General features: G+C 34.5%; 2 protein-coding genes and 1 non-coding gene across 3 annotated transcripts; 1 reads left to right on the forward strand and 2 right to left on the reverse strand.

The window, feature by feature from the left end:
- The first annotated feature begins 548 nt into the window (after positions 1-548).
- Positions 549-1247, forward strand: LOC139849790 (uncharacterized). Its single transcript, XM_071839413.1, has one exon. It carries the CDS (start codon positions 549-551, stop codon positions 1245-1247), a length of 699 nt encoding a protein of 232 aa, XP_071695514.1.
- A 2771-nt stretch (positions 1248-4018) lies between these two features.
- Positions 4019-4099, reverse strand: TRNAL-AAG (transfer RNA leucine (anticodon AAG)). The gene has a single exon. It is a non-coding gene; the product is annotated as a tRNA-Leu (tRNA).
- A 2224-nt stretch (positions 4100-6323) lies between these two features.
- Positions 6324-7319, reverse strand: LOC139848265 (ribonucleoside-diphosphate reductase small chain-like). The gene has a single exon (XM_071838000.1). It carries the CDS (start codon positions 7302-7304, stop codon positions 6327-6329), a length of 978 nt encoding a protein of 325 aa, XP_071694101.1. The 5' UTR covers positions 7305-7319; the 3' UTR covers positions 6324-6326.
- Positions 7320-10522: the final 3203 nt, after the last annotated feature.

Consider the following 10522-nt stretch of genomic DNA (forward strand, 5'->3'; position numbering starts at 1 on the left):
ATTTCCTTCGGGGGTCGCCTTACGATCATCAAATATATTCTAAGTAGTATCCCATTATACTACTTTTCCTTATTTCATGCACCATCCGCTATCCTTAGGGTACTCGAATCTAAAAGACGGAAATTTTTCTGGGGAGGTTCTTCAAATGATAATAAAATTAATTGGATTAAATTGGATCAAATAATTTTACCATATGAAAGTGGGGGTTTAAACGTGGGGTCCCTTTTTGCTAAAAACATATCACTACTATGTAAATGGTGGTGGCATTTTAAAAATGAAGATAATGCACTACGGGTAAAAATAATCAAAAGCATCTATGGGGGGGGGGGGGGGGGGGGGGGGGGTTGGATACTAACATTTTATGCAGGAACATTTCAGGTCGCACCATTTGGAAAGAGATTATTAAAGCAGGAAAAGTCGCAGTCAACGTAGGAACATCTTTCACATCCTCGATTTTAAAACGCTTAGGCAATGGCACATCGATTAGCTTTTGACACGATATATGGATCGGATCAGAGAATTTAAAATCATTATTTCATAGACTCTACATGTTAGAATCTCATAAAGAAGCAACTGTTGCCGATAGAATACTGAACGTTAATTCCACTTCGATCGGAAATTGGGATTGGTCCCGGACTCCTAGTGGCCGTGCAATGGATGAACTTGCGGAACTCAATAATCTATTATCTTCCGTAAGTATTTCGGATTGCCCCGACTCATGGAAATTTTCCCTTGACGCATCCAGCATCTTCACTACATCAACTAAGTCAATCCTGATCAATACGCTTAAATATGGCACCAACTCTAGAAATCTATCATTACCTCCCAACAAGTATGTCCCACAAAAGGTCTTCATATTCGCATGGAGGGTCATTCAACTAAAAATCCCTGTCAGAAGTGAACTTGATAAAAAAGGAATTGACCTTCACACCGTCTTATGTCCCTTATGCGATCACCGTATCGAAACCATTGATCATGCGTTGGTAAATTGTCAAAAAGTGTCTTCAATTTGGATACAACTACTCGATTGGTGGAATCAAAATAGCACAACAATTTCTAACATCAATGAAGCCATCATCTCCGATCAAGGCTTCTCGCATAACCCCATTGGATCTTCCTTATGGCAAGATACTAAATGGATTGCGTGCTACATTATAAGGAAACAGAGGAATCTAAAAGTTTTTTCAGGAAAAATATGGAACCCTGCAGTGATAATTTTCGAGATTCAAACTCAAAGTTTTAGCTGAATCTCAAACCGTTCACGAAAAAAAACATCAATCGATTGGCATCAATGGCTCCTCAACCCTTCATTCTACGTGGCATCTCCTCCAAATCGCATGGGAGTCGGTTAATACGGAACTATTTAAATCGGGTAGTGTTCGTTTGTTCTATTTAGCCTATGTGGGTTAGATTAAATGGGTAGGTTATTTGTCATCTTTGTCGCCGCTTGATCGGCGGCTGCCTCCTCCTGCCATGCTTGTGTTTCTTCACAAGTTCGTCCCTCATTGGGTTATTTAGTCTACGTCACTCCCGATTATCCTTTTTGTTTTAACTCCAATTTTTTTCCGATTGTTTCGATTGTTAATAACATTGTATAGAAGCGTATAGGGACTTGTATTGTTATAATCCGGGTAATAATAATAATACTTTTTGCTTTTCAAAAAAAAAAAAAGTTAAATTTTCAAAATTAAAAAAGACATAATTGAAATGATATATAATGATTATTTAGACAAAGAGACAATAATTTTGAAAAAACAAAAATATTAAGGTGGATAGTTTTTTTGGGACGGATGAGGTAATCAAATGGAGATTCAGCGAGTCTATGTCCGAGTTTGAAACGGATTTTTTTAATCGGGCGCGGGTTTGGAATTAACAAAATCTATCACAAACCCGTTCCGATGTCACCTAGACGTTAGATATCAACTATCAAAAAGTGGTTATCTTTTGAAAATATACGTTTATCATTAAAAAAACAATTGTCTTTTGAAAAAAAATTGATATTGATATTAATATTAAGGGTTTTTAAGAAGAAAACAGAGCATCCGGCTAAATGTTATTTGGCCCTAAGTAAAATCTCACTTGATAGTGTTTCGAATGTAGAACTCCGATGCATTGACTTTCCAGTTTGCACGCTTTAATGGAAAATGTTCAATACTTTACCAGTTTTTCTAATAATCTAATGATGTGACGATAAAAATAGCTAGTTAATTTTTTCAGTTTTTATCTAATTAGAGTAGGTGGTTTAACTTTTTTTCATGACTAATGTACGTTTGATGAAACAAAATGATTAACTGTTGAATTGTTTAAAATCTGAATTATTCATAGAACCTTGAATTTGGCTTTAAACAACAATTATCTATTTGATAATCATTCTGAATAAACTTTATGATTGATGGTAAATCTCTTCCGCTAAATAATAACCTCTTTTTTACTCGACACCGCTAGCATAAAAAGGGATGTCTGGCATTTCATCATTGAGCATCGAGTTGAATAAAGGACCAGCTCGTACAAACGTAACATGTATTCATTAGTAGGTTCTCTCATATAAACATTTGCATATAAGTGAATAATACACCTTGAAAATTTTTGTAGACTTTCACGTGAAACACAATCCAACATTTGAAAATACTAGTCAAAGGCATTCGGTGCATTATCCTATGCTAATTATCGTAGTGCAGCGGTTAATTTCAAAAGAGCCAAAATACTTAACTCTTTACGAACATCAACCCTTTGATAAAATCATTTAAAAAGATATGGTAAAGGTTGTACAGAATAATTGAGAATATCGTCCATAATTGGTTCAAATACGCATTGCCTCGTGCGAAATCGTCGTCTGAACTCCTCCTCGTGGTACTTTGAGTTTTCGACAAAATAATCATTATTTAGCTGTTCATGTGCGTGCTAGTGCTCGATGAATATAACGCCGAGTGTATCGTGTGTTTGAACTTTCCGCCTCTTCATCATCGTCAAGTTTATTTAACATATCAAGCGCAAAAAACATAAATTCATCGTCAAATGAAATTGAAGAACTCGTCATTTTATTTATTCAATATTTGATTGCGAATGTTTTTGGAGAAATGTTGTAGAAATGGTAATTGAAAGTGATGATATGTGGTTATATATCTAAAGGAATTCATAAAACGGGAAGGAAAAAAAAAAAAAAAAAAAAAAAAAAAAAAAAAAAAATACCAGCAGCTACTTTTAAAGAATTAAAATTGGATGGGCCCCACTTTAGGTCGGATACACCGTTGGTTGCTAGAGTTGTCACCGAAAAAGGTGAAACGACGGCGGAGGGGTGCAGTGGCGAAACAACTTGGGGCCAAGGGGGCGTCCGCCCCAGTGAAATTTTTTTTAGTGTAAAAATTTTGAGTTTTTCGACTTTGCTCCCAGTGGATTTTTTTTGCTCTAAAACCTACATATTTTGCCCCAAAACTTTCAAATTTTGCTCAAAATTCTCCAACTTTTATCCCAGAACCTTCAAATTTTGCCAAAAAAAGTTTCAACTTTTGCCAAAAAAAGTTTCAACTTTTGCCAAAAAACCTTCATAATTTGCTTTAAAACCTCATTTTTCCCCCTAAAACCTCCATATTTTGTCAAAAAAATTGCTATGGTTTAATTTTTTTTTTTTTTGCCTCCGGTGAAAAAATCCTAGCTCCTACAGATGTCGGCCGATCGTCAGCACCATTGACGCCGAAACTAAGTTTGAAACTGACGTGCGATACCGTTTGCTCTTACTCGATTTGTACCCGATAAAATTACTCCGTACAATTTATACACCCAAAAGTAACGTAGTCTACTTTATGTATCAATTTGTTACGTATTTCCTTTTCCTATACCTTTGATAGAAAGTTTCAAATTTATTTCTCGAAATGAAAAAGGAAAGTTTAGCTGCTCAAAAAAGTTAGCTGGCACATAAGAATCAGTTGTACTGAAAGTAAACAATATACGGAGTATATGTTAGAAGCTGACCACTTACAGATGGTATTTCTGGCGTTTCAATAAAATAGTAAAAATATGATGTCGAGAGTGGGATTTGAACCCACGCCCTTTCGGACCAGAACCTTAATCTGGCGCCTTAGACCAACTCGGCCATCTCGACTTTGTTGTTTCTCATTTCAGAAAATAATAATAACTCATAATTCAATAAACAATAAACCATAAATTTGGAAGTTGCCACCATCAAATCTTGATCATGATCGTACTCGATATTTATTTTACCCAAGAAAGAAAGACCATAAGCTGGATCTGAAATCACTCATATCACGTCACGTCAGCAAGTTATTAATTGATTATTAGCATCATTTATTTATAAGTATTATTATTAAGATGATTAATTACAAAGATAAATTTGCACACACACTTCCTTTTCAGCATTAACAATTTTCAAATGTTTATTAAAAGATAGCTGTATTATTTATATGGCATTTATCAAATTCAAGATAGTTCATCCGATTTAGAAAAATATCATATCCCCTGGATATGGTATTAGAGACAGAAATTTATACCAGGCTGAGAAGTGAGAGTAGAGTATCAATCGAAAAGATGAAGTTGTTGCTGTCATGATAGCATTTTTAAGCTCTTTGTGTGGTAATGGTATTCAAAACCCTAATCACGAAAGCAACGAAAAAAAAAAGCATTGTGCCAACCACAAAAACTATACTACTTGTTGGTATAAGTTGCACTGCATTTGCAATTTCTCACTGTACTCGTCTGGTCCCTTACTTTTATCATATGGTCCAGATATGATATAACATATTTTTATCATATGAATATTTTACTTATACATTGATCATATGATCCAGATATATGATGTAACATGTTTTTATCTACCATACAGGTTTAAAAGACACACTGTTACAGGGAACTGTATGGAGGCATCAGAATGATATGTTACAAATGTTTAAACTTATTTCTCAGTAACTGAAACATAAAGGGAACCAGCATACAGTAGCAGAACTTTTAAACCTGTGGGGTGCAGACTTACAAATTAATTTCCGTTTATCGGTGGATGGTACAAAAAAAAACAATTACAATGTTTATTAAGAACTTCACGAAGCTGAAGCTTAAATAAATAGTCAGCTAAACAGCAAGTGTTTGCAGAACATCAAGAATGTTTTATACTACTATTCAAGGGCTCAAACGAATAGCAACATTCTGCTAAAATACTGTATATTAGAAAAAAAAAAAATATATGTTATAAGTGCAGTAGTGAACCATTTCCGAGATGACTCTATTTAAAGACAGAGAAAACTAAAATGCTTATATACACACTGCAGAGTGCAGGTGATCACAGGAGAAAAAGAGGAATTACTTTGTTACAATTACATAAAAGCGAACCATCAAATCTTGATCATTATCGTACTCTGTTTTGATTTTCCCCAAGCTAGCAAGAACGTAAGCTGGATCTGAAATGACACGTATCATGACAAAGGAACTGTATCATCTCTATATGCAACAACAACAACAAAATCCAATCCCACAAAATTGTATCATTTATATGGTATGCATCAAATCAAATTCATGATAATTACTGAAAAATTTCTCTAAGCTGTATAAATTTTTCAACTGGATCAATTTATCATCAAGTTGAATGTTTTGCCCAAATTGAACTTGTGGTCTTAAAGCCTAATCGCAATACAACAGTTGTAAAAATTAAAACTATGCTGAATAATAACTAATGTATTTAAAAAAGACAGAATTCAGATACCTGGTTAGCGTTGACAGCATCTGCAATGCGTTTCTTAACGTCTGACAACAGTGACAAAACCTAACATTGTAATTAAATCTTTTACCCAATATAATCATAATAACCTTGTGTTTGTGTAAACGAATAATGACAATATATGAAGAAAACAACAGATATTTATACCATGCTGAAAAGTGAGCTTAAAGAATCCATAAAAAAAAAAAAAAAAAAGATGAAACAATTGATCTTTTGATTTCAAGCTCTTTGTGTGGTAATGGTATATTCAAAACCTTAACCTCTAGTTATTAGTATTAGTATTAGTATTAGTATTAGTATTAGTATTAGTACAATATTACCCAAACAAAACGCTACCGTTTCTGCAAATAGTATTCGCAGACCCTCATATAAAAACAGTGGTAAACAATAAAACAAAACATATTATCATCAATTTTTCATCTTCCAATAAATTTCACAAGAAACACAAATTCAATTTATTTAATTTGCTAAAGAAGAACACATTTAACAATCATAAATAAAAATCACAACATAATACTAGTAATAATAGCATATAACCCTAGCCTTAACAATAACATCACAATTCATTTAACTAAAATCAAATTACCGGAGTATTAAAAAAAACCTAAAAATCTTCATCCATATTGAAAACATGAGACTCTCCACCATTCATAACAGAAGCTTTCTGATACTCCCCAACTCTCTTCTCAAAAAAATTAGTTTTCCCCTGTAACGAAATTAGTTCCATCCAATCAAACGGATTCGAAACATTATACATTTTATCAAACCCTAATTCGACCAACAATCGATCAGCCACAAACTCGATATACGCACTCATCAAATCGCTATTCATTCCAACTAACGCGCACGGTAACGCATCACAAACAAATTCACGTTCAATCACAACAGCTTCACTTACAATCCCTTTCACACGTTCTTCACTCACTTTATTCTTCAACAATTTAAACAACAAACACGCGAAATCGCAGTGTAATCCTTCGTCTCGTGAGATTAATTCATTCGAGTAAGTTAATCCAGGCATTAATCCGCGTTTTTTTAACCAGAAAATTGAACAGAAGCTTCCAGAAAAAAATATACCTTCAACGCACGCAAACGCGATGATCCGTTCAGCAAACGAATCTGAACCGTCGATCCATTTCATCGCCCAATTCGCTTTCTTCTGAACGCAAGGTATCGTTTCAATCGCGCGAAATAAGTTATTCTTCTCTGTAGAGTCTTTGATGTACGAATCAAGTAACAAACTATACATTTCAGAATGAATGTTTTCGATTGCGATTTGGAATCCGTAAAACGCGCGTGCTTCAGAAACTTGTACTTCTTTCATGAAACGTGAAGCTAGGTTTTCTAAAACGATGCCGTCTGATGACGCGAAGAATGCGAGAACGTGAGTAATGAAATGTCGTTCGTTGTCAGTTAATGATTCCCAGTGGGAATGATCTTGTGATAAATCGACTTCTTCTGCGGTCCAGAATGAGGCTTCGGCTTTTTTGTACATTTCCCAAATTTGGGGGTATTGGATTGGGAACATGCAGAAACGGTCGGGGTTTGGGGATAGGAGTGGCTCTTCGGGAATAGAAGGCATTGCTGGATATTTTGGATGGATGGAAATTAGGAAGTAGGAACGATTAATGAATGTTGAATGAAGAGGAGGGTGTTTTTATAGGGAGAGTTTGAATGAAGAGCGGGTGATTTGAAATTTGAGTGTGAAGCTTGCCGGAGAAACTTTATATACAGTTTGTCGTGATACTCCGTACATGTTTAAAATTTTTTTGATGAAATTAAAGTTCATCTTCTGTACGGAGTAAAAAAATTATTATTTTATAAATAGAAATAATTTAGTTTATTTATTAATAATAAATTTTATTTATTTTATGTCAAGTTTAATTTAATAAAAATTTAGCTTCCATAGTATATTTTTTTTTCTAGATGTATAAATAGTTTCATAAAACATTGTATAATTTCCGTAGAAGGTTATATTTGTATTTCGAAACACTTTCTATTGGAGATTGTGACTTTTTATAACTAGAAGAAAAGTTTAAAAAAAAAAAAAAAAAAAAAAAGTTTCTAGATTTATTTTATTCATATTATATTGAAAGGACATAGTTTGTACCTTCAATATATTTTGTGGTATATGTATACTTAACAATATTGTCATCTAGTCTAAAAATCTAAAAAAACAATTAAAAAAAAAAAAAAAAACTTTAATTTGTTACTCCGTAGTATCTTATTGTACTCCGTACACGTTTGGTAATGTTTTTGCGGCTATTTTGAAGTTTGAATTTGAATAGGAGGTAATTACACGTTTCAAAACTTGCGAGGTAAGCTTTGGATAAGGGCGGTCTTTTATACACCATTGTAAATGTAAATGTAAATTGTAAATGTAAATGTAAATTGTAAATAACTCGATGTAAATAACAAGTTGTTGAATTTTTTTTTTCAAGTTGGCGAGCCTAAATAAACAATTTATTTCTTTAACATTAAACGAATTAAAATAAATTGATATGTATAAGGCCACTTGCTATCTTAGCCATTTTTAATTAAAGTTTTTATTTTAACATATGTGTCACATTAACACTAAGACTATTTGTAATAGGAGAGATTGTGAGTTTGTGATGTAAATTTTTTTTTGCACTTCTTTGATGATTTGTTAACGTGGTTTTTTGTGTGGAGTAATGGTGGTGTGAATTTTTGGTGTGTGTGAAAAATGTTGTGATTATGTGTAAAAATATACTCCTTCCGTCTCAAATCTATTGTCATGTTTTGACTTTTGTAGTCTTTTTCTTCCAACTTTGACTTTAAATGTTTTCGTTTTTATTATATGTTATTCGATGAAATTTATATCAACTGATTAGTTTTTGAATACATTTTTTTAATGGTGTAACGTTCATCAAGTATTATGTGAAACAAAAAAGTAATTTAAAGTCAAAGTTGGAAAGAAAATACCTCTAAAGTCAAAAGTGGACAATAGATTTGAGACGGAGGGTAATTGGTAGAGTAGTAAAAAAGTATTAAAATAATATTTTAAAAATAAATATAAAAATAATAAAGACAAAGCAACTAGCGTTCCTTCTCCCGTTAGATTCTAACGCATGCCTTCTTTTGTTCAAAAACCCACGCCCATTAGGTGTAAAATTTGGTGTTTGATTCTACTATGTCACCAACTCATGGGCGTTGGTTAGCCCCATCAGGAATATGGATGACAATGGATCGGATATGGATTGAGTGATGTCGTAGTCATATCCATATCCATTTAGACAACAAAAGATGGGGATTTAAGGGTCATTTGAGTTTAACTCTCCGGTTCGGTTTACCGTGAATAACCCCGTTGTGAGATGAAGATCTCGACATAGGTGGTTAAACGTCGACCCACCATCGTCGGGATAGCCAGTATCGATGGGTCGAGGAGGGTATTGTGGTTAGTGTTCGTAGAACGTTACGTGTAACCGTCAAAGCAAAGCTTGAGATGTGAATCCAGTAGCGCAGGCAGAATCGTATGATATCCGCTAGTGTGGATAGATTTGGACGGGATAAACGTACTGATAATATTATGTGTGAAGTGCAAGCGTTATCTCTCGCCTCGTCTACCTTTGTATCGGGGGTTTGAGTCCCTATTTTATTGTCGAGATGAATTTATTCTTCAACGACATATATTAGGATAAAAGGTACATCGTCCTTTCCATATTGTACAATCGTACCTGAAAAGCTGTAAAAACAAGAATGGTCCTCGATACGATATGCTAGTTGTCTGCGGATCGTGGCGACCGCCAAGAATGGTCCCTGGCACGATCTGCCGGTTGCCTGCACCATTATCTGTCGCAGGTTTTGTGGCAACAGTTTGCAGTGGCCTAACATTCGGTGTACCTTGTGTGCTTGCTTAGTGTTCGCGGTGTTTTGTTTGGCGCGTCATATCATGCACACGACTTGATAAATCGTACGTGCGTGGCACGTGTGATGTGCATACATAGGGTTGTCGTTTATGCACGTCGTCATTTACATAAATGAACGTTTTCGCTAGCAAATCCTCCATCTTTTTTCTATTTTTCTTTCGGGTTTAAGTTTCTAACTCGCTTTGCGAGCCGACTAATCTCGAGACGACAACCTGCTTTGCAAGCTGACCAGAGTCGTGCATGATGAACCTCTGTGGCCATGAAGGGTTTTTTTAATGCTCAATGGATTAGAACTCCTGACCACCTTTCTACTTAGTGAGAAAGCCAGAATCGATCACTCGGCTATCACCTTCACCATCTTTATTATAACACCGTCAATTGCTTTCTTTAAAGCTTATCACAAGTACAATCCTGTACACTAACAATCGTTATTATCTTATGATTGAGTTAGCTCGCGTATGTGATTCTGTGAATGCAATTTAACCACCATTTCTATTTCTACAATTCAGTGATTTTCTCAATACACGAGACCAAATATTATCAACAGTCAACTTCATATCTCACTATCATCACCACTTTCAACCATCACCGCCCAAAATCCATAAACTCAAGTTATTCCCTCACACTAGTTTTGAAAGGTGAACTTCCAAGTCACATTGAGCTATGTTTTCAATATGAACACAAAAAGCAGTATGGTTTTCAATGGAAAATCATTTGAACTCGAACAAGATTCGTTCCAAAACCTTGCATTCGCTTAAACAGATTATTCCATGACCGTTATGACCTTTCTCTTGTCATCCCTAGATTTGCTACTAGTGATATCATGACGTAACCAATAGGTCATAATAGGGTAGTTAATTACTTGCAATCTCACAAGTTAAATGTTTTTAGGTTAGCATAAAACGGCAATTGG

Source organism: Rutidosis leptorrhynchoides, chromosome 5, assembly GCF_046630445.1.
Source record: "Rutidosis leptorrhynchoides isolate AG116_Rl617_1_P2 chromosome 5, CSIRO_AGI_Rlap_v1, whole genome shotgun sequence".
NCBI lineage: Eukaryota > Viridiplantae > Streptophyta > Magnoliopsida > Asterales > Asteraceae > Rutidosis > Rutidosis leptorrhynchoides.

Coding starts and splice junctions, on each gene's coding strand:
- LOC139849790 (XM_071839413.1), top strand. CDS start 549: ATGTTAGAATCTCATAAAGAAGCAACTGTTGCCGATAGAATACTGAAC.
- LOC139848265 (XM_071838000.1), bottom strand. CDS start 7,304: ATGCCTTCTATTCCCGAAGAGCCACTCCTATCCCCAAACCCCGACCGT.